Below are 21,868 nucleotides of genomic sequence, written 5' to 3'. Positions count from 1 at the left end.
ATACGTAGAGTCTCTTGACGTAGCGATATCCAAAAAGTCGGGGGAGCCTAGATTGTAAAATGCCTGTCAGGAGTTAGAAGCACTACTAGACACAGAAACGGACCTAGTATTGGAATACAGACATGCAACCGAGGGTCTAACGCAGTGGCGATGATGATGTTTTTAGGTTTTAGATCCTACTACAGTAAAAGGAACGTGCATACCCCTGTCCATGGCCATCCATGCCGCGTGGGCGCCCAGACCTAATCCTGCAACTGCCCAAGTATTACTACTAAAATATTAGCCAAATGTGATCTCGTCATCAATGGAAGACTCACATAGTCTCGGAAGTGTTCGAGCATAAGACCATGGGTAACATATCTATTAAAGCAGAAATAGTACACGCTAGTTGTTCTATCAAAGCGCTCGCCTTCAGTATTTATACGGCATGAGAGTAAGGGGTTGGATACTTACCTTGTGTTCTGTATACATATTCGCTAAGTGCCAAGTGTAAGCGGACGGATCATTGTCTTTTAATAGCTACTTACGCCTCGCTCACGGATTCACCATCTACCGATTGGTTGATTCTTTCATGACTCTCCTTTAACCTTTTCCCTTTAGCCCTTCCACATTATAGAGCTTACGTTTGCTTACCAGAGTCACTATACGTAAGTTATTGTATGCACCGTACAAGCCTTTCGATTTGTTTGTTAAATATTCAAAGTCCGACTAACTACTGGAGTCATATGTTGTGCACGAGCAGGATGGCCGTGAAGTAAAAACAGAACCGATGTGGCTGGCCGACCGGAGAGTCTCGGATGACCGTATATATGCGCAGTCGTGTCGCCGCAAACGACAGGTAATGATGTCACTGTCATCTGACCAAAAGTTAATGAGAAAAGACTGCGAGAGCTTGGTGAAGGAGACGGGGGTTAGGAGAAACTTCAACTTCAAGACGCTTAAATGCCCCATTGACAGAGGCCGTTACTGTGGCCGAAAGTCTATTTGACGCTACTTAGCGGGAGCAATTGATTTTGCGCGCTCGGAATCAATAACACTTTTGTACACGTTGTGGTTATATAATATAAGATACGAACCATCCTGGGGAAATGGTCAGGAGGCCCCATTATATTATTGCTCCCGAGCGCTTTATCGGCCTTAGTTGAGAACTTTAAGGCCGAGTTCAGATCTATATATCACACGTATTCAAAATTACAATAATGGTGCTAGCATTATATTCGTGACAAGAGCTCGCCTGGATTTGTCGATCACGAAGCAGGTATCAAAGTGGAATATATACTGGCCGCGTGCATAAAATACCCTTTCCTGGGAAAGTTAAAACCTCAGACTTATTAAAGTCATATTCGAGTGGTGATATTTGAAACACATGTACATGAGAAGGCATGGATGAACTCCTGGGGAAGACGTTGTAGAGCACGGAAGCCATACCCTTCACCACTGGCGGCGCCGGGGTTATGTATATTCTTCCCTAGAACACCCTCATTCCCACGTATGGGCCATTTCGACAAGGAGATGTTTCACATATCTACCCCGCGAGTTGACGCTTCCGAACTCCCTGAACCTGCTCCATTACTCATGTCAGTTACTATAATTCCCGTTCTCCCTGACTCGTAATCGTCATTAACTTTACGTTTGTGATAATTTCTACGCAGAGGGCTCCTGGGGACCTTAGTTTACGAGCAGAGCCAGGGCCAGGTCCAGGGCATAGCGGGGGAGATAATTACAACAGGAATACAGATAGCCATGATACTCCAAAACCAACGACCAAACGAGCAACATCCTCAGAAAATCGTGTGATGAAAATAATGAGTCATCGTTGCTCAGTAACGACCAACTCACCGTGATTCTAGTGATGGAGCAGACATATATTCCACATGTTTTATCTGTTCATTCAGGAGACTGGCCAGCCAGCCATATTGGAAGCGATAGCCAGTTCTCCAGCGCCTGAGTATTGTAAGTAATTCTTTTTTTAGTAAACATAACGTAGATTGATATTACAGCCGTGATTGAGCTTGATCTTATGATAATCGGCGCTGAGGTCTGTATATTTTTCCCCTTTGGTCGGTAAGGGGTCGCTCAGGCCACCATAAGTGGTTGACATTAACAAAGGCCGGGGATGTTTTAGAACGTTGAACTAGATAAAGATTCCTTCACTACCAAGAGCGACAGTAACTATAGTCCCTTCAAAATTATAGCTGAGGTAGGTGCTGTCGACTGGCCTTGGAAGAGCTGGGTTGACTCGGTTTTCACCAGGAGAGTACATCATAGGGTTTAGCTGTGCAAACCTTGATACTACATAGCCAACCAATGGAAGTGCAGGCTCTAATACTGACAATCCACTGATATGGTTAATTATATTTAAGTAATTCGATTCATGGCGATCGTTGCATCGGGCTGAGCTAATACACCGGCATGATTAGCGAATAGCACATTGACTCAAGATATGTAAAAACGCGCACGTTCTGGACTCTACCACATGATATATGTAGCGCATATACAATCTCTGCATATACTGTTATAAATAAACGCTATTGTGGGGATGCAGATAAGATAGGGAGCACAGATAAGGCATAGGACGAGTTCGGGTTCTAAGAAGTTAATAAATTACACAGGTTGAGTTATTGTCCAGTGGATCAATTATAAACAGTCACTCCATAATGCATCATTGGACTCAGGTATACGAAGATACATTTATTATCCCGTACTAAGATGAATGTCGTATCACTGAGAAACCAAGCGCATCATAGGCCGAAAACAAACCTGTGCTGTGGTCAATCATAAATAGTCAGATTTTACGTGACAAGGAACCTACCGCCCCGCAAGTTCCAGCTAGCAAATCTAACTTGTAGGCTCATTAATAAACCGGAAAATTAATAGAGCGCTTTAAGCTCCGGTGGGTGCCAAAGCAGCTGATATAGAGCGTACACACTTACTATAACTCAAGTTTACTCTCAGGACGTTACGGTCAATGGTGATACCAATTTTTGTTAGCCTCACTCAAGCAATAACCAGACTTGGACGAGAAAATGGTTTCGGTGGGTCATTGATTCAGAGCCCAGGATGATACTCTGATAGTAGCACTATGTGGTAGGTCTACTCTATATGCAAATCAAGTACGTCATGTGCTTTCTTTACAGCAAGACGGAAAGCCTCTTTGTCTGCTTGGAAACTATCTCAAATTTATTGTGATTTCAATATCACTCATAGACTTGTATATTGATTACCTGTTTACAGGCTGTAGCGGTATGTGAATAATCGAACGGGTATTTCGCTCCCCCAGTTCTCTTGGTGCTTCAATGTGATCACGTGACTGATTGGCATCAATGATGACGTAACACCACCTATGGTCACTGACCGACGATGACAACTAGAACAACTGAACAGCCAGGAATATTTCCCGAACCCCCTCCGGTCAACTCGCCTGAGGTCAAAGTGAGTAATAAATCCGTATATTGACAAGGAGTAGTAGATAGACTAACCAAGCTCTCTCTTCCCATAGCGTCGTAACTTAAATTACCGAGAGGCATTCCAAGGCCGGGAGACGGTTTCCAAATTCATTGAGTGAGCGAACTACTTATACTGTTACAATGCAGCATATTAAAGAGACTAAATTAGCCCATGTGAAGGTGCTTCAAAAGCATCTTATGCATGCTTAAACAAACACAATTTCGATCGAGATAAGTGTATGGAATACTTTGAAGCATACAGAGGTATTTTCCTCCCAATCCAAGTGTATGAAATAGAGAGCTTATGAGATTGCGGAAGACTGCAAAGCAGCCTGGGTGAGTTATCTCATTTGAGGTAAACTTGACTCGAATGACCATGACTTGCATATAGCTTCAGCAACGGCGAGATGATAGGCAGGCAGGCCGACCAACAAAATAGCATTTAGCATGGTGATTAACTTTGATAAAATGTCCGGAAAGGGTACTTGACCGAGTCTCTGGCATGTCAATGAGGATATATTCAAAGGACAAAAGTGACATCACATATGCGAAATACATACAGAGTCCTAATTTCGGACCTAATGGGACATATTCTTCTATTTCAAGTACCAGTCCTCCAGACCTCATTTGCACTTGGACCGAACCCGGGCTCTCTCTTACCAAGTGCCTCATCCAATACCTCCATGACATAGATAACCTTTTCATCTTCCCAAGGCTTCCCCACGATTTGGACACCTACTGGCAACCCTTTCATCTTTTCAGCGTCGTAGACGGGCACAGGCTCATCTAAAGGTTGTAATAGTCTAGTTCCTGAGCCATAAACGGCTCGCTCGAACAGAGGTGATGGCTCAACTTCCACCTCTACCACCTTATTCTCTCCAGAGGGACGTATCACCGGCCCTGCAGTGGGTTTCTCAAACCAATCGGCCGGCAACGCATCCTTGTCTGGTTGAACGTGAGTAACTGGAACAATACCCACGGGGCACTCGACTACATTCCATGCCAAAGTTGACGCTGCAATTGGAGTAAGTGTCTTGGTTGCTCCATGTGGAATGGCCGGTACTGCTTGTACTGGACAGATGAGTACATCTAAGTTAAGTGTTTGAGACCACAAGTGGTTTTGAAGTGCGCTGTCAGCTGCTAATCGAGCCGCTGAGCTTGCCCAGAGCTCCGACACAGTTCGTGGACGTGAAGCACCAAACAGTCGTGTGAAGGTCGTGTCGTTGATAAACAGACGAACAAGGAGGTTGCTAAGGGCGCGGACGAAAGCTGCACCATACATCAAGGGTTATTTAGAGTAATTTCATTGGCTAGCGGACTCACCTGGAAGGCGTGGACCCAACGTGACAAGGAAGAGCGCCGGCTCTTGTTTATCTGACTGGAGGTGAGATAACATAGTGTTGTACCCATCAGCAGAACTAAGCTCGACAAAAAGTTTCAAGAGTTCAGCGACTGTGTTCCAGTAAGCTACTATGACATATACGACATCGTACACGTACTATCGGGAGGACTGATTTCCTCGATTATATGGCCTTTTCCTTTGAGCGCTTCGACGCTCTCGAGCACAGCCCTTTGACAAGCAGGAGAAGCACGCACAAAACGATCTTCAAGTACATGTTAGTCATTGGATCTAATGAAATCGTGTTATCATAATTACCAGTTTTGAAGTAACCAATTTTGAGGGGTTTTGAAAGGTCTAAATCAGTTCGGTACTTGACAGGTGGGAGGGTCGCCGCCGGGACAGTTGCCTGTTGGCCAAAGAACACCTCACAGGCATATTTTACATCGGCCACAGACCTAATCCAGCCCTGTCATTAGATGACAGAAGATTAACCCAAAGAAATAGAGGTTACCTTGCCATCGGTCCGTAGACGGTAGTTATACCCGTGAAGCCAGGGACGCAGCCTACGTTGTAGATGTATTTTAGTATGGGGCTAAACGAAATACTAACACTACTTGCCGACTGCGCCTCGACCGCTAAATCTCATATTAGTAGGTTTTAAACTATACACTCCACAGTAACTCGTTGGAATGCTACACGCGGTTTATTCAATTAGCGCTTGGTCTGATAGGTAAATAGCACAAACACGAAGCTCACCGCAGACTACCACCAATGTCAGACCCCATGCCCAGAGCGCTTCCGCCGAACCTCAATACGGCAGCCTCTCCACCCGAGCTCCCACCTGCTGTATTGCTCTCATTATAAGGATTGGTGGTTTTACCCCAAAGTGGGTTGTCACATTCAAAAGACAGCATGGTTTGGGGAACGTTGGTTTTTGCTATCACAACTCCACCTAATGAGCGCGCGAGAGCGACAAGCTGAAGAGGATATATTAATCCAATAATGCGACACTTATAAATCAGGCTCCTACCTCGGCGTCTTGATTTGCGTGCTGATCCGCCCAACTAAATTAACGTCAGTCGATGTAAGCATGAGACATGGATAATCCTACTGAGTGAAACCGATCGTATTGTCGTAGCCTTTGATTTCATCTAAGTGAATTGCTTTAGCATGTAATACTGATAAAAATCCTTGACGACGAACATTGGTCCTATAAGACATGGGTAAAAATGCATTACCTAATATATTGTATGTTACCCACCTTGAAGGTAAAAGGGACGCCGTGCAACGGACCACGTAATTGGCCAGTTTGGTTAAAATAATCATCGAGCTCTCCCGCGGCCTTGAGCGCTGGCTCAAACAAGACTGTTCTGCACATGAGTACGAGTTCTATCGATAATCATATATTTGCCTACTCTCGGTCAAACAGTTCGTAAGATCGTGTGCTTTGATTGCCTGAGCAATGAATGCAGTGACTACCTGCGTAGCTGTCCATTCGTGTTTGGTAATACCGCCCACGAGATCCCGAACTAGCGGTGAAAGGTAGAGGTGTTCGTATATAGATCATAACGGTGGTAATAATTTTGAACGTACGATTGGAGGATATGATCCTATGGCGGAGTGCGCTATTGGTTCCTTCGGCCTCGACAGCACTCCGGCCTTTATCAATCAATTTCGCCCGTAATTGTTGCTTCTTGTCGATAGTTGGGTTGGGCATTGGAGCAGGGTGTAGACGAATATATGCTTCAGGTGGGATCGCTGCGTATTTAAACGGCAGCGATTCGACAAGAAGATCGCTGGTAAAAGGGCTGTACAAAACACGACAAAAAGGCGTGGTCTAAAATAAGCGCCGTAGGGAATCCACAATGCTCACTGGCACGTTCATGCACGTTCTCGAACAAGATTTCCTTCCACGACAGCACTGCTAAGGCCCTTTATCTCGCATCAGATATTCGAAACACTGAAGGGGGTGAAGGTATCCGCCATGCATAGGCGCATTATATTGTGCATGGAAATATGGGTTAGAATCGAGGGGTAGTCTGTGGAAACTGATGGCCGATTATGAATAAGTTTCTCGGTCGCAAGTAGCTGTAGTATATTGTTCAAAATGGTATAAGATAGGCTCTTTATAAAGAAATAGTATGTCCCTACCAACTTTGAGCAGATAGTATCTGAATGTACCGCGATTAGTATTCGGTCACCGGTTGTTATTACTGACCCATAGCTGTGAGGTTCATAAAACCAAACCCTCTGAATATCAATGAGAACTTTTTAAGGAAGTTGTAATACTATTGTTATCAAAAGCAGCTCGTTCCCCAAAGCAAGCGCTCTATGCGGTTCGTTCCTATACGATTTCTGTAAAAATTTAGCCTATAGACGAATCCATAACGAACCGAACACGTCTATATGCGGCAACTGGAGCAAGGAGTGTCGTAAAATAAAATAAGGAATGATTTGAGAGACCAACTGCAATAAAAACTTAAATTTACATCAGGAAGTCGTGTTCCTCCAATCCCTGGAAATCAGAGGTATCTTGAAGATAGAATCCATTTTTGTGTCCGCTTATCACAACCAATTGCAATGATACCCCCTTGACTAGACACGCGGAAATGGCGCCTTTGTTGGCGAGCGCTCATCCCTGTGTAATGGGGGCAATGCGGTGCATTTAGAACATTCAGCTGCTTCTACTGAAACTTGAAAGTATGCCTCGGCGGTACTTCTCAGTAGTACTTTACTCCGACCATTGTCAATTCACACTGTTCATCCTGCTTGATCAAAAATCATAACAAGTGTTCAAGGCTTCGAGCGTAAGGAGCGATGGCGGTTCGATGTGAGTTACTTAGTGATTATAGTATCGTTACATAAGTTGCGTTACATTTAGTGTGCGAGCTCAACTACCCAAGTTCAACCGCATTCTTAAAACGTAGTAGTCTATTTTATTCGTTCGAGGGCTATATCGCGACTAAAATAAACTTTAACACACTACCATTATTGACCTTCGACAAGGGTGACCTGGCCGCGCACGCGCTCGTTATTGATAGGATATCGTAGACTCTTTACCGAGCTGTGTCTGCGGCAAGTACTGTCAAATAAAAAAACGTTTGGACATGGCTACGTTTTTCAACTTAATATCATGATGTTGGATAAGCTCGGGTATAAAAAGAGGCAAAAGTAAAATAGTGATAAGGATGGACGAGGGCCGATTCGAACGGCCAACGAAAGTAATTCTCAAATTGAATTAAGCATGTGACCATTTCACTACTCGCCCGCTTGTTTAATCCTCCAACTAATTGATCATCGTTGAACCTCAAAATTTAGCACTGAAGTTTTTACAGTCTCACTTGACCGCAACTGCATTCTGCCCTCAAGCTTTTTAAATCCATCTAGTATTAAGATACAGCTGTTGCTGTGTTACAATTAGCCTGGCCCTTCAATGTATTACGCAATAGACTGATAGATTGTATGCATTTTGGTCGTTCAAACAAGATAATCGTCAAGTACAAAGCACCCACTACCATCCACCATGCCGTCCAAGGCGCCCCCTCCGCCTGACTACGGAAGCTCAATAAAGTTAGGTGAAAGTCAAAAAAGTGAGATTGCGACGAGAGAAAGGGTGGGTTCGCCGCATCTTTAGCGAATTTATTTTATGTTATTTTACGCCCATCGACCAAGAAGAGACATCAATCCTGCTCCAAGGCACATCATCCCGCATGCATAGGCAAGTTTACCTGTTGGCGCGCGATGCATGGCAGGGTTGAAGATGAACTCATGCGCAATCAGCTGAAAGGTGGCATTCGTCAACTAAATCGGTTGGACTTTGTCTAAATGGCCACTCACCTCGACTAATCCAGTGTAGAGCAAAATGCCCGCCGAGATGGAATCAAAGATTCCACCCACAATGCTGCTTGTTGTCGAACCAGGGTTATAGGTCGTCCTGATACCGAGCCCAGCCGCGACGCCGATCGGAGTTGTGAGACCGTACAGGAAAGCACCGGCATAGGGAACCCATGAACGATATGATGCTGGAAGATCGAGACCAGCAAGCCGGGTCCCAAGACCTAGGCCTTCGAACATTTCTAGATAGTTTGTCAACACGGGCGGTCGGAGAGGGTCCATAAAGGCCGTGCTTACGATGGAAGATCAAAACAACGAAAAGGACGATAAAATCTTCGTCCACGGCAAGGGTCATGCCGATCAAAATGCTGTGGAATACGACACCGAACTGTAATTATGGCATGATTAGAATTGAGATCATGGTGACGCAATTACGTAGAGCGCTTACTTCAAGAATGGCAACCCCCAGAATCTGGGCAAGTGCCGAATGTGTGAGCCTATTTGGGCGTGCGATAGGTTGGGAGGATTCGATTTCAGAGTCACTTGCGTTGGGCATCTTTTCTGGGTGGGTGCCACCTTGCTCAGAGATTTCCGGGCCATGGGCACCATGACGACCCGCGCTGTCGTGAGCATGTCCGTGGTTGTCTGCTCCAGCAAATCAATAATCGGAATCGGATAAGAAAAGATGCGGAAAGTGCGTACCATACGCTTTAACACCAAGGGCATCAAGCTTCGCAGTTCCCCATCGATAGGCCGCAAGCTCGACAAAGAAGATGAAGAACACAGCCATCATGGCGATGGCAGGAGCCCATGGGTACTCTTCCCATACACCATGCAAGCATTCGGAGCCAAGCTGTCCGACGGCCGGTGCAAGCAGATGGATAAAGGCTGTTGCGATGATTACACCAGAACCAAAGTATTTGGCACCTCTGTAACTGATTGTCAGCAAACTGTAGGTAATTTTGTATGTCAACCTACTCAAATATGCTCTTGTGAATATTTAGAAAGCGGAGGCGGGAGGCCAGAATTGGGAATACGGCGCCGAGGGTAGAAGTGACGAGGATGATGAACAAAGAGGCGACCCGGAGCCCGAAATAGGTGTCTTCGTTCTCAGCGTTGCCGCAGGATGCAGCCTCTTCAACAACATGGAGGGTGCTTGGGTGGGCCATGGTGGGTGGTCGGATCGTGCCTGTGCCTACGCCCCCAGAAGAGCTCAATTTTATTCGATTGAGTTCCTGAGTGAGTACCGCACCAATGACGGGTGTGCGCATACTTTCCTCACCGGCTCTGCGGCGTACGATTGGCCGCTTCGGGTTACGAGGTACCAGAGGAGGGGAAGTAGGGCAGGATGCTTATCTCATGTACCTTCGCGGTCATCGCGAAAATCAAATTTTTGTTGGTTCGCAGATGGTCGGGTCTTCTTTGTCCCGTGGCTGGTATAAAGGCTGAAATGATGGCTATAATTTCCTGTGAGCTGTGTCCTGCAAAAATAAAACGATAATTTTAGCAAAACAACGACTTGGTGGAATGAAAGCGTACCGCACCAGTCAGATCGTGGAGTATCGATGGTATCAATCAAAGCCCTTTGGAGCTTAGGCCTGTTTAGCCTGCTTGCAAGCTTGGCGCGATGCCGACCGCTCGTTCACCGCTAAGGATATGAACTTTGGTACAGGAAACTGCCGGGTCTCTCCTTCCTAACTCTGAATAAACGAAAGTGAATAGAAACTGCTTGAAGTCGCATGTTAGCCTTGGGCAGAATCTGCCAAGGTTAGTTCAATGTGCACATCCGCTACGCCAAGACACTTAGACGGCGCAGATCAAGTACCAGAGTAGGGGTTCAAAACCTAAACCAAGTTTTTTTTGTATTAAAATCCATCACCTACTAATACTGGAAGCACCCATACACTGGGCGGAGGCACACCCAACAGTATTCATGAATCGATCGCCGTATCCAAGCGCCCGGTGGAAGATCTCAATCATTGCGCTGTTCAAAACCAATTCGTGGATCATTGCTTAGTCGCAATATTGGTATCACCCGCCGCAATGGATGAGCGCATCATTTGATCCACTTACAGGTCGGATGTAATAAGCATAAGGACCGTGCAGGTCTGCCGACCCCACACTAAAAATATTCACTCGCTATCAATATCCACCTGGCCATATGGCGCACATATGAAACGAACGTCTGTTATAGTAGGTGCTGAAATTTCGAGTACAAGCAAACCAAGACCCATTTGGATGGGTCGGAGGTTGTTCCCCCTAGTGCTGAAATCGGCGCCACTGGGGCTATTAAAAATGAAAATGGTTGTTTCGATCCCTCAAATAGATTGGGCTCAACTACTACTGGGAGATCAGGCGAATTGGACGGGTACTGGCTTTATTAAACAGGTTGGTTAGTTGTGGTTGTTGGTTGTGGTAGATGATGCTCCATTAATGGTCACGTGTTATCCCGTCAAATACGAATCCCCACAAAAATACTAACAACCGCGTGTACTCAGCAAAAAATGTGGGGTGAAATGGGTGTTGTAACAATAGGGGTATTTTAATGGTGTGATTGGTGTAATGTGATGTTATAATGGTATATTGCACTAGTGTGATCACATGTAATGGTGTAGTGACATGTGATTAGTGTGTTAATACACCATTACCAAACCCCTGGTGTTGCAACACAAGCGGTTTTTCCTGAGTGTGTGATGAGCCACCGAATTTCTCGAGTAATTATCTATATATAGAGCGCCTCCACACCATCAAAATATAATTTAGCATCCAGATGGAGATAACTCCTGTTAGTACCCGGTTCTTGTAGTAAGAGAAATTAAGGAATGCCTGACAATTGGTACGTATAAACTCCTCCCAATTTAGACTTTGCATTAGAAACTCCGGCTCCCCCATAATGGGTGCGTTTCCGTAAGAATTTCTTCTAAATTCGTCGTCCTAAATCGGTCCGTCGGGACGGGACGGATTTGGCCCGTACGGCGGAGGCTGTGCTAGGCTGTGCCAGCGCTTGGACCTCATGTATTGCCTTTCCGTAAGGAATGGTCCATGTAAAATAGACTTTGTTTCTAAAATCATAATTGAAATAAATCGCACATATACTCCCAAATCAATTCTATGCGTGAGATTTAATGTATGCGCCTCTTGGGCCATTGAAATTATATATATATATGTACTATGCAGCTGCAGCAACATAACTCCTTACCCCCATCAAGTTATGCAGCGCCGCGGAGACTCAGACAACAAGTATGACGACAACAAAGATGAACTTGTCTTTCGTCTGTTACTCAGCGGCAATGATCTGGCTGTTCCTAGATTCTTGTATGCTTGCTATAAACACACTCAACAAGTTCACACACCAAAGAAAAAAAATCGACATTACCTGAGGCAAAGAGAGCTACAGCAAGCTCCCATGGACAACTCTGGTTGGCAATTGCTCTATTGGAGTTGCAAAGATTGCGCGTACATACATGTCTTAGGTATTGATGTTGCAACATTTGAATACTTAATGGAATCTGGATTTTGCAATGCTTGGAATACTTGCCCAATTAAACAAACCAATACAAACCAGACTGGCGCAAGTTGAGTTGGGGCGCGTTTGCTTGATGCGGCGGGCGGCTTGGGGCTGGCATTACACTATCTATGTAGCACTATGAGCAAAGTTTCACTCCAAGTCATATTTGCACTTGTACCTTTGACCGTTTCATGCTATATCAACTTTGCTCTGGATATCTTACTTGAAATACTGAAAGAAATTCCTGAAGCACAATTAGCTTGGCCAAGTGAAGCAAAAATGCAGGCAAACTCCAACTTGATCAGTAGAAAGCATCGCAGAGCAAAGTACCTTAATGGAGCTTTTGGGTTCATTGTTATAACCTCCTAACTTATACCATTAGAATTGCACGATTTTTCTATTATTTTTAGTATTTTTTACGGACTCAATATCTTTTGTTTTTTCAATCACGTGATCTTGGCGCTTACTATGCCAAGATGCCGCGCCAAGATGCCGTGCCAAGGGCGCTTAGGAGAAATCCACGCTTCTGCGCAGCCTGCAGCAGGCTTCTCTTTTCACATGGACGCTTCCTTATCTCACGCACAGACCATGTATATACTTTCCCTTTTGTCTATATAAACAGCAGGAAAATTGCTTGGAGATCCCAAGTTGATTTTACCTTGTCTCATATTCATTGAGGAGGATTAGTCAGCCAGCTAAGTAACAGGCCCCCAGTAGTACTTAGACGCTCACCACCCCCTTAACTCACCACACCTCCAGGCCTAAGGCCCCCTTGCATTAGTTAGTAGTAGTAGTCCGCCTCAAGCGGAAGTAGTATAGCCTTATTAGTTAGATCACGTACGTGTTGCTTGTAGTAGTACGGCCTTAAGCGCCCAACTCCACCAGCGTGTGCCCACCTTACAGTGGTGCACGACATTGTAAAATTGACTTGCTGTAGGCTTTGATCAACAACGAGAGGACTCCCAGTACTAGCACAAGGGAAAAAACCGTGATTGGGGCTACTTTGTGGAGCATAATAATCAAAAGCTCCCCACCCCCACATAGTACCGAATTGCTATAAGGCTGACAAGCTCTGATCGCCCGCATACCCCAAGTTTTGCCGGAACTCAGTACTCAGCAACCCTAGACCGCTGAAATACCTGCTTGCTGAAAACCCGCCCATATCACAACCGCCAGGTCTGTTGATTTGTTGTAGGGACAGTCCAACGCTAGGTACTAGACGCAAGGGTTTAGCGCCAGTCCAGTACAGAAAAACCGCTCATAAGTCCTGTCACAGGCACCTCACTCCCCCACGCCATTTCAAACATTCCATCCACACGCTCTGGCGTCCCACACCCGTACTCCCGTCCCCCCAGTTGCTCCTCTCAATGTTCCGTGGCAACCCGCTCCCAACCACCCTCTTGCAGCCCATCACCCCCTCCGCAACACCTGCCCAGAATGGAACCAGAACCGACCACTACCACTCTCCTCAAGGCTATCAGCGCCCTTGCCAACCAAGTCAGGTCCTTGCAGGCCCAAATTAAATCACAAGGCAAGCAAATCTCACAGCTCACCGCCTTATGCAAGGAAACCAACAACCTTGTTGGTGACAAAGACCAGGGCGGAGCCCAAACCAAGCCTGGCCCATCAACTGGGCCTGTCACCCCTCCTACCCACTCAGGGGGGAAGCCCACACTCCAGGCACGGTTAGGCCTGGACTCAAAGCTCCATTCCGCCCCTCAAGGGGAACAGGCTTTGACTCAGAGGACAAAGAACCAAGGCTCCCCAAAAAGGAGCCTCAAGGAACGCCTAGAAGGCACCTGGGATCTCTCACCCCCTTTGATTCAGGGTCCAGTGTAAAAAGGCCCAAGATGGACCTTCCCGACCCCTATAAGGGTGACACCAGGGGACAAAAGGCCACTCAGTGGCTTGATCAAATGATGCTATGGGTAGCTCTCCATTGCAATCAGTTTGACAAGGAAGAGCAGATGGTGGTGTGGATTCTATACCACATGACAGACAAGGCCGCCAACTGGGCCCTCCCCATCATTGGAAATATCATCAAGGGCAAGGGTAACCCTCCCACCACTATCCAGGCCCTAACGGCCAAATTCAAGGAGGCCTTTGCCAACCCCAACGCCAAACGGGCTGCTGCCAGAAAAATTGCAGCTCTCTCCCAATCTTCCACCACCTCCAAGTACGTCACGGAGTTCTGCAACCTTATGGCGGAACTAGACTGGAACAAGGAGGCTTACATTGCGCAGTTCACGCAAGGCCTCCACTGGAAGGTGAAGGAACTCCTGTCCACCAAGGACAACATCCCCAACAAGCTGGAGGCTATATTTGCCACCTCCATCAAAATTGACAACACCCGTCAAGAGTGTCATGCCCTAGAGGCGTGACCACCTTAAAATCCACTAAGTTGAAGAAATAGTGAATATATGCGCTATTTTCATGAAGATTTATGGATATATGCACCTTTATGCTATTTAGGCGCTGAGCGCTTATTATGTAATCTCATCACATGACCTTTAGTCATGTGATCTTGTTTTCTTATCTCTGGTCATGTGACCTTATCTTTGTTATGATGTTTGTACATGTAATTACTCTTCCCCTTCTCTGTGAATATATAAGGAGGGTTCTGAGAGCCTTAAGCCTCAGAACTCAACCTCTTATCCCTTCCACACCTACTACCCTAAGACATACACCTAAGAGTATTGCCTGAGAGCATACCAGTCCCTGTCAAAGGTCCCTTGCCCAGCTGTCTTAACAGCATAGTGCACTCTTACTATATTTGGTCTTGTCCACCCCTTTATCTGGCAGTTGCCTTGAGCTCTGTTAGATCCTACTAGCCCATACTTAAGTCCCTCTGGGCTGTTAGCTAGTTAGGTTTACCCTGTGGTAGTTGTTGGCTCTGACAGAGAGAACAAGGAGAACCGCCCAAAAAAGGCTCCTGCCAAGTCCCCGGCTACTGTAGCCACCTCCACAACCACCACAAGGGTCCGTCTCTCAGAAGACCCAAACTATGTCACCCCGGAGGAACGGGACCGCCGCCGCGCGTCTGGCCTTTGTGTCAAGTGCGGCCAAAAGGGGCACGGCATCAAACAATGCCCCAATGGCTGGAAAGCCACAATTAAGGAGGTAGCCAAGGTGGCTGAAGATGTTGAGTTGGGAAAAGACTGAAGTCAAGGACTGCTGCCAAGCCCCTGACTCAGAAAACAGACAATATAGTAGATAGCGTTGAATTTGTAAATCTTGGTCTAGACTCAAATAAAAAACCGCTTCTTTTATCAATCTACATATCCAAAATATCCCGGCAGAACCCCTTAGAACCCTCATCGACTCAGGAGCCACATCAAACTTCATCTCCCCCTTGATTGTGGAAAAATACAAAATCCCAAAAACCCAACTCAAAAATCCACGAGTTGTGAGAATGTTAGATGGTACTATATCCCAGACTGGTTGCATTTGGCACCAGGTTCACCTCACGGTATTGGCCAACGGCCACCCCCACTCCATTCCCTTTCTTGTCTGCCCCATTGGCAACACCCGGCAATCCTTGGCATGACTTGGTTAACAACAGAAGCCCCCCTTATTGACTGGCAACAGGGACTGATCACCTTCCCTGAACAAGCACAGATCGCCTCTGAGGAAGAAGCAGACCCAGATCCTTTGGCAGACCTTCCTCCTCAGTACCATGAATTTGCTAAAGTCTTTGGCAAGGAAGAATTTAAGGTCCTCCCTCCACATAGGGAGTATGTTGTAGACACAGTTGATACCAGGGAATTTATTCCCATTTTCTCGGATTTAAACGAAGGGAAACGGACAACATTTTCAATCACGTGACCTTGGCGCTTATATCATACGCTAAGCGCCAAGCCACGTCCCCATCCGCGCTTACATCAGCACACGTAGCCACCCCCACCTGATGACATCACTATGACACGTCAAGTGACACGTATGCATGAGTAAGACCAACTGCGGAGCGGGGTTCTTATTGGATTAGGAATTGCATATAATGTATTTGTAATTAGTTCACCTGTAGAATATATAAGGAGGCCAACCAACCATGGATACACCCAGGTTGATTACCTCTTGTTGCATCCTACACTGTACGAGGGCCTTATAGCCCAGTAAGATACTTAGTTACACGCCTTAAGCGTCGTCCTCACTGTACATACGTAGTTTGCCGCCGCCTTACAGCGCGTGGACATTGTAGTTAGTTAGCTCGTCGTTGTAGGGTACCCCATCGCCGCCTTAAGCGGTTCATTGTATTAGCTACACGGCCATAAGCGCCTGCACCCTCGACGTCCTTACAGACGTCTAGGACACTAGGTAATCGACCTTACGTCGGTTGCAAACCGTTCTGTACACCCACCACTGAGACTCAACCCCGGAGAAGAATACCTGTACTAGCACGACCAAAATCACGTGATCGGGGCCACCTTGCGGGAGATAATAATCAAAACTCCCCCACCCCCACGTAGTAGGAAATTGCTATAAGGCAGGATATTCCTATCCCCCGCATACCACACGGTCGCCGCACCCTTTGCCAGCGGAGCCAGACAGCAGATACACCCGCTTGCAGAGACTAGGTACTACATCACGCCCGCCCACGGCAGTGATTAGTTACACTTACTGTTCAACGCTAGGTCGTTTGACGCAGGCTCTTAGCGTACTACGCAATAAAGCGCTCATAAGTCCTGACACAGGCACCTACTAGTACCCCTATCCCACCATTACTTCCCGTACTCCCACTCGCTCGTCCTCGCGGGCATCCTCCCACGCTGGCCGCTCCTATCCCCCACCTACCATGGCAACCCGCTCCCGGACTTCCTCTTGAGCCCAGTCCCCTTTCAATCCAAGAGACCTGGGACCCCAACTTCCAACAGCCACCCCTATCGAACTTGGGAAGTCTCCCTCGAGCGGGTTACCCGCCTCCTCCTTGGCCTCCTCAGCCAAGTCAAGAATCTTGAGCGAAAGCTCAAAGAAGTCAAGGAAACGGGAATCAAAACCCAAACCAACGTTGAAAATATTTCCCAAACCGTCGATGTTGTCAAGGATGGGCTTCAAAGCCTCCAACTCCATGGGCCAAGGACCCCAGAAGAGGCCAAACCCCCGGTTGTGGAAGCAACGCCACGCCCCCTACACAAGACCGAGCCTATTGGATTGGTTAGTGGGCCCTCCTTCTGGCCCAAGCAACCAAAAGGGCTTCCCAGCTTTGCCCAGCCAGTCCCCCAGAGGACCATACCCCCGCAAGTCCCTTCTCCCCCTGCATCTCCGCGTCTCCGATCCCCAATCGGAGCACCTGCCCCTCCACCTCTGGCTCCAGCCGCCTATCCTGCCCCGGTCAAAGTAGACCACCCAGATGCCTATACAGGCAAAATCGGGAGTGAAGCCAAACAATGGCTCACAAGGATGTTGGCATGGACCCGATTGAACTCCCGCATGTTCCCCACGGACCAAGAGGTCCTCTCATTTCTTCTCATGAACATGAAGGATTCTGCGGGAGCATGGGCCCACCCACACCTCGACCAGCTTGGGTCACACCAAGCCATCATCCAAACGGTTGAAGGCTTCAAACTGGAGTTCTTAGCAGCATTCGGTGACCCTGACGCCACAAGGGCCGCCGAGCGGAAGATTACCACCCTCACCCAATCCGGCACATGCGCGGACTATATTACAAAATTCAGGACCTTAGCAATGGAACTGGATTGGAACGACGCGGCCCTCCAAGGCCAGTTTGCCCGCGGCCTTCACTGGGAGGTCAGTCGCCAGATTGCCACCCGCGAGCACCGGCCCCGCACTCTTCTTGAGCTGCAAAACGCAGCACTTGTCATCGACAACGCTCTCCGCGAAGAGCGCGCTAGCCACCCGCCGAGGGATAATAAGTCTAGCAAACCATCCAACCCCGCAAGGGGGACGAGTACCGGTCCATCAACTACCAGATCAAAGAAACTCTCTGATGACCCCAACTTTGTATCGGAAGAGGAACGTAACCGCCGCTGCGCCGCAGGCGCCTGTATCAAATGCGGAAAAATGGGTCATAAGTTTGCAGAGTGCCGCACGGGCTGGAAGGCCACCCCTATTGAGGAAAAGGGGAAGAACAAGGAAACCGCCAAGATTGGCAAAGACTCTGACTACCAATCGGGAAAAGAGTAAGGGTACCTGCTGCCGCGCGCAAGGACCCTAAGGACTCTGGTTGTGTTGAAATTTGTAATATATCTAGAAGCTCGAATAGAATCTCACCCCTCTTCACAATTCCAATCACACCAGAGAGTAAAGCGGAACAACTAGAAGTCCTGATTGATTCAGGCGCCACCTCCTCCTTCATGCACCCACGTACCGCGGAATCACTCCGCCTCCCACTCATAGATCTTCCCCTACCCCGTACCGTCACTATGCTCGATGGGTCGAGCCCCCAGGCTGGTAAAATCTGGAAGAAGGCTAACCTAACCTTCTCCTTTGATGGCAAACGTATGACCAAGACCTTCCTCATTTGTAACACAGGCTCTCACGCTGCCATCCTAGGGTTGAAATGGTTGGATGCCCACAACCCGGAAATTGACTGGAATTCCCGCACACTGTCATTCCCCCACACACCTCCGGAACATATATCCATTGCGGAGGAAGAAGAAGCCAATCAACACCCCCTTGAAGGAGTCCCTTCCAAATACCACCAATACGCCAAGGTATTTGGAGAGGAGGAATTCAATAAGCTTCCCCCGCACCGGCATTATGACATTGGGATCAAGCTAACCAAAGAAGGCCCCTTGAACTCTCCGCTATATAGCATGACTGATGCCAAATCCGCCACACTAAGGGATTGGCTCAGGGACGAACTCAAGGCAGGCAAAATCCGCCCCAGCAAGTCTTCCATTAGCTCCCCTGTAATGTTTGTACCCAAAAAGGATGGTTCCCGCCGTTTGGTTGTTGACTACCGCCGTCTAAATAACCGGACCAAGAAGAACGTTTACCCATTACCCCGCCCAGATGACCTTATGGCCCAGCTCCGTGGCGCCAAGGTCTTCACTAAACTAGATCTAAGATGGGGTTACAACAACGTCCGTGTTAAGGAAGGCAACGAATGGAAAACTGCCTTCCATACCAAGTATGGCTTGTATGAATCCCTGGTTATGACTTTTGGCCTGACAAACGCTCCTGCTGCCTTTCAGCACTTTATGAATGAACTATTCAAGGATTTACTGGACGTATGCGTTATCATTTATCTTGATGACATCCTAGTCTACTCTAAGAATGACGCATCTCACACAAAGCATGTCCATGAGGTTCTAAAAAGGCTAATGGATAACCAACTATTCTGCAAAGCGTCGAAGTGCACATTCCATGTCACATCGGTGGAGTATCTCGGCATAATTGTCTCGGACAAAGGGTTCAGCCTGGATAGGCTCAAAATCAAGGCGGTTCAAGAATGGCCCACGCCTACCAAGGTTAAGGAAGTACAATCCTTCCTTGGTTTTGCCAACTTCCTACGTCGATTTGTTGCCAACTTTAGTCACATGGCCAGGCCACTGCACAATCTGGTCAAGAAGGATACAGTCTGGAAATGGGGGACCAAAGAACAGGAAGCCTTCCAGGGGCTTAAGGACGCCATCACAAACGCACCAGTCCTTTGCCACGCCGACCCATCCAAACCTTATTTCCTGGAAACGGATGCCTCCGGCGCAGCCCTGGGGTCCATACTAAGTCAATGTCAGGAAGACGGCCGTCTTCATCCACTAGGCTTCCTGTCGGAATCTTTCAAGGGCGCTGAGCAGAATTACAATACACACAATAAGGAGCTCCTAGCGATCATCCGCTCTTTTGAGTACTGGCGCATCTTCTTGGAAGGAACCCTTCACCCTATCACCGTGTTCACCAATCATTGTAACCTAGAGTACTGGAAAGAATCCCGCACCTTCAACCGTTGTCATGCACGTTGGCACCTACTACTCGCCGGTTATAACTTCCAAATTGTATACCAACCGGGCAAGCAATCTGGCAAACCAGACGCGCTATCCCGCCGCTCCGACCATGCTGACACTCCCCCCGCCGATCAAACCATGTTGTCAGGCCCCGTTTTTGCCAACCTTGCCCTAGTCACGCCGGAGAAGGAATTACAACGGCAAATTGAACTATCCCTAGACCAGGACGAATCCCTGGAGGAAATTCTACAATTCCTTCAAAATGAGTCAAAAGCCCCGCCTTCTATCAAACGGGCGTTTAGGGACTACGAAATGGAAGCGGGCTTACTATTTTACCAAGGGAGAATTGTGGTACCAGATGTTGGAACATTGAGAACGGACTTGCTTCGCATATTCCACAACAGCCCTCTAGCTGGTCACCCAGGCAGACAACGGACTCTGGAACTGGTATCTAGGAACTACTACTGGCCTGGCATCCGGGCTGACACATACTGGCATGTTGATTCCTGCGAGACATGCCAACGTATCAGGAAGCCCAAGTACGGATCCATCCCACCTCAGCCTCTAGAAGTCCCATCACGCCCGTGGCAACATGTGTTGTATGACATGATAGTGGACCTGCCCAAAGACGGAAATAGTGACTCAATCCTGGTCATTGTGGATAGCTTTACCAAATACGTAATCCTGGTAGAGTGTTCCAAGAAGCTCAAAGCCCCAGAGCTAGCAGATCTATTCCTACGCCACGTATGGAAACGCTACGGCATGCCCGAGAAGACAGTATCGGACCGCGGACGGGTGTTCAATAACAAATTCCTGAAAGCCTTGTACCAATGGCTGGGAATAGACCCCCACTTTTCCTCGGCCTATCACCCTCAAAGTGACGGACAAACAGAACGTGTAAATCCCACGATCGAACACTTCTTACGGGCCTACTCAGGGATAAACCAGAAAGACTGGGTCAAATGGCTACCAATGGCGGAATTTGCCTACAACAACGCAGTACACAGCTCTACAGGCAAATCCCCTTTTAAGGCGCTATACGGATGGGAACCGTCCTTGACCCCGAGTAACGTCCCAACAGACGTCCCTGAAGCAGATGATCTAGCAACCCAAATGGAATCACAATGGCAGGAAATAGAGTCAGCGCTCCGGCAATCAAAGACACGCATGGTAGCCGGAGAAGTAGGAGAACCACTCGAGTTCAAAATTGGAGAAGAAGCCTGGCTAGACACCAAAAACGTGAAGCTAAAGACCCTGAGTCCAAAGCTAACTGAACAACGCTTAGGCCCCTTCAGAGTAACCAAGAAAATCTCCGACAGAGCGTACCGCCTGGAACTCCCGCCAACAATGAGAATCCACGATGTGTTCTACGTGGGTCTCCTGTCAAAGGTCAAAAGGGACAAAAAGCGCAACTTTGAGAACCGGCCTCCACCTGTCACCGTGGATGGAGAGGAAGAATACGAAGTTGAAGGGATCACAGACATGGAGGAAAGGAACGGGAAGTGGTTTTTCAGGGTAAAATGGAAAGGCTACGGATCAGAGGAGAATACCTGGGAACCAAGGGAAACCCTCAAAAACACCAAAAAAATCCTAGAAAAATTCGAAAAAGAAATGAAAAGAAAGGCCCTTGGCGCTGCCAAGGCCCTTAAGGGGGGGGGCAGTGTCGTAGACACAGTTGATACCAGGGAATTTATTCCCATTTTCTCGGATTTAAACGAAGGGAAACGGACAACATTTTCAATCACGTGACCTCGGCGCTTATATCATACGCTAAGCGCCGAGCCACGTCCCCATCCGCGCTTACATCAGCACACGTAGCCACCCCCACCTGATG

At 47.6% G+C, this 21,868-nt stretch overlaps 4 protein-coding genes across 4 annotated transcripts; 2 read left to right on the top strand and 2 right to left on the bottom strand.

Annotated features, from left to right (window-relative positions):
• Nucleotides 1-4,047: 4,047 nt before the first annotated feature.
• Nucleotides 4,048-6,505, bottom strand: RhiXN_05249 (amidase; the record flags this gene model as incomplete). The annotated part of the gene is made up of 13 exons (XM_043325065.1): nucleotides 4,048-4,715; nucleotides 4,770-4,898; nucleotides 4,946-5,050; nucleotides 5,104-5,243; nucleotides 5,300-5,423; nucleotides 5,464-5,480; nucleotides 5,545-5,765; nucleotides 5,819-5,852; nucleotides 5,900-5,939; nucleotides 5,992-5,998; nucleotides 6,050-6,153; nucleotides 6,204-6,317; nucleotides 6,382-6,505. 13 exons carry the CDS (start codon nucleotides 6,503-6,505, stop codon nucleotides 4,048-4,050), a joined length of 1,827 nt encoding a protein of 608 aa, XP_043177484.1.
• A 1,937-nt stretch (nucleotides 6,506-8,442) lies between these two features.
• RhiXN_05248 (ZIP Zinc/iron transport family protein) lies at nucleotides 8,443-9,791 on the bottom strand (the record flags this gene model as incomplete). The annotated part of the gene is made up of 6 exons (XM_043325064.1): nucleotides 8,443-8,568; nucleotides 8,626-8,864; nucleotides 8,920-9,010; nucleotides 9,071-9,267; nucleotides 9,325-9,551; nucleotides 9,601-9,791. 6 exons carry the CDS (start codon nucleotides 9,789-9,791, stop codon nucleotides 8,443-8,445), a joined length of 1,071 nt encoding a protein of 356 aa, XP_043177483.1.
• A 3,776-nt stretch (nucleotides 9,792-13,567) lies between these two features.
• On the top strand, nucleotides 13,568-15,292 carry RhiXN_05247 (Retrotransposon-derived protein PEG10; the record flags this gene model as incomplete). Its single annotated transcript, XM_043325063.1, has 3 exons — nucleotides 13,568-13,815; nucleotides 13,854-14,482; nucleotides 15,015-15,292. The coding sequence occupies 3 exons, from the start codon at nucleotides 13,568-13,570 to the stop codon at nucleotides 15,290-15,292; spliced, it is 1,155 nt and encodes a 384-aa protein (XP_043177482.1).
• Nucleotides 15,293-15,673: 381 nt separating this feature from the next.
• RhiXN_05246 (Retrotransposable element Tf2 protein) lies at nucleotides 15,674-21,783 on the top strand (the record flags this gene model as incomplete). The annotated part of the gene is made up of 3 exons (XM_043325062.1): nucleotides 15,674-15,864; nucleotides 16,822-18,267; nucleotides 18,339-21,783. 3 exons carry the CDS (start codon nucleotides 15,674-15,676, stop codon nucleotides 21,781-21,783), a joined length of 5,082 nt encoding a protein of 1,693 aa, XP_043177481.1.
• Between the last annotated feature and the right edge of the window lie 85 nt (nucleotides 21,784-21,868).

The sequence above is a fragment of the Rhizoctonia solani genome, chromosome 2, assembly GCF_016906535.1.
Source record: "Rhizoctonia solani chromosome 2, complete sequence".
Classification (NCBI taxonomy): domain Eukaryota; kingdom Fungi; phylum Basidiomycota; class Agaricomycetes; order Cantharellales; family Ceratobasidiaceae; genus Rhizoctonia; species Rhizoctonia solani.
Note: the sequence above shows the minus strand (reverse complement) of the source record. Positions and strands in the feature narration are given on the sequence as shown.